The 756-nt window shown below is 69.4% G+C and overlaps 1 protein-coding gene across 1 annotated transcript in view; it reads right to left on the bottom strand.

Annotated features, from left to right (window-relative positions):
- ADGRB1 (adhesion G protein-coupled receptor B1) overlaps positions 1–756 on the bottom strand; it is a 5,355-nt gene that overhangs the window by 4,121 nt on the left and 478 nt on the right. The window contains exons 2-3 of the mRNA XM_014539979.1: positions 607–713; positions 212–406 (exon numbers count right to left, since the gene is read on the bottom strand). Coding sequence (XP_014395465.1) covers positions 212–406; positions 607–612 — 201 coding nt within the window. The 5' untranslated portion in view covers positions 613–713. The remainder of the gene's footprint in view (positions 1–211; positions 407–606; positions 714–756) is intronic.

Consider the following 756-nt stretch of genomic DNA (forward strand, 5'->3'; position numbering starts at 1 on the left):
GTGTGACCAGGGTCAGGGCCCAGCCTGTGACCAGGCTCAGGGCTCAGAGTGTGACCAGGCTCAGGGCTCAGGGTGTGACCAGGGTCAGGGCCCAGTGTGTGACCAGGGTCGGGGCCCAGTGTGTGACCAGGGTTGGGGCCCAGTGTGTGACCAGGGTCGGGCTCAGGGTGACCATTTGCAGCCCCCTTCCCCGCCGGGGGCCCCGGGGCACCTGCACGTCGCCGGGCGTGGGGCTGTAGTACGCCCTGCGGAAGATCTCCGTCATGTTCCTCAGGACGTCGATGGCGGAGAGCAGGTCCCCGCTGTAGCTGGCCCCGTCCTGGGAGATCTCCACCAGCGTCTGGATGACCTCGGACACGCCCTCCCCGGGCAGCCCTCGCTGCGCCTTCGCCAGGTGCTCCCGGGTCTGGGGAGATGGGGAGGGTTGGGCTCCACGATTCTGCAGGACACGGCGGGGCCAGTGCCCAGGCCCTCCCAGGCCCAGGGGCCCCTCTGCCGCCCCTACCAGTGGCCACAGTGGACGTGTGTCCATAGGGGTGCCACCGGGGACAGAGGTTATGCCTGAGGACTCGGGCAGAGGAGTGCCGGGCCGGCGGCAGGCCCTACCATCATCTGGATGTTCCGGTAGTCGATGGAGACGCAGCGGGTGTAGGTGGGGGGCTCCCAGTAGGCGACGCCCTCCTCGTCCAGCTCACAGCGTCGCAGGATGAGGCCTGGGGAGGCGGTGGGTCAGCGCTGCTCCCGCCTCTTGGCTGG

This window comes from Myotis brandtii, unplaced genomic scaffold (genome assembly GCF_000412655.1).
Source record: "Myotis brandtii unplaced genomic scaffold, ASM41265v1 scaffold2325, whole genome shotgun sequence".
In the NCBI taxonomy this organism is placed as follows: Eukaryota; Metazoa; Chordata; class Mammalia; order Chiroptera; family Vespertilionidae; genus Myotis; species Myotis brandtii.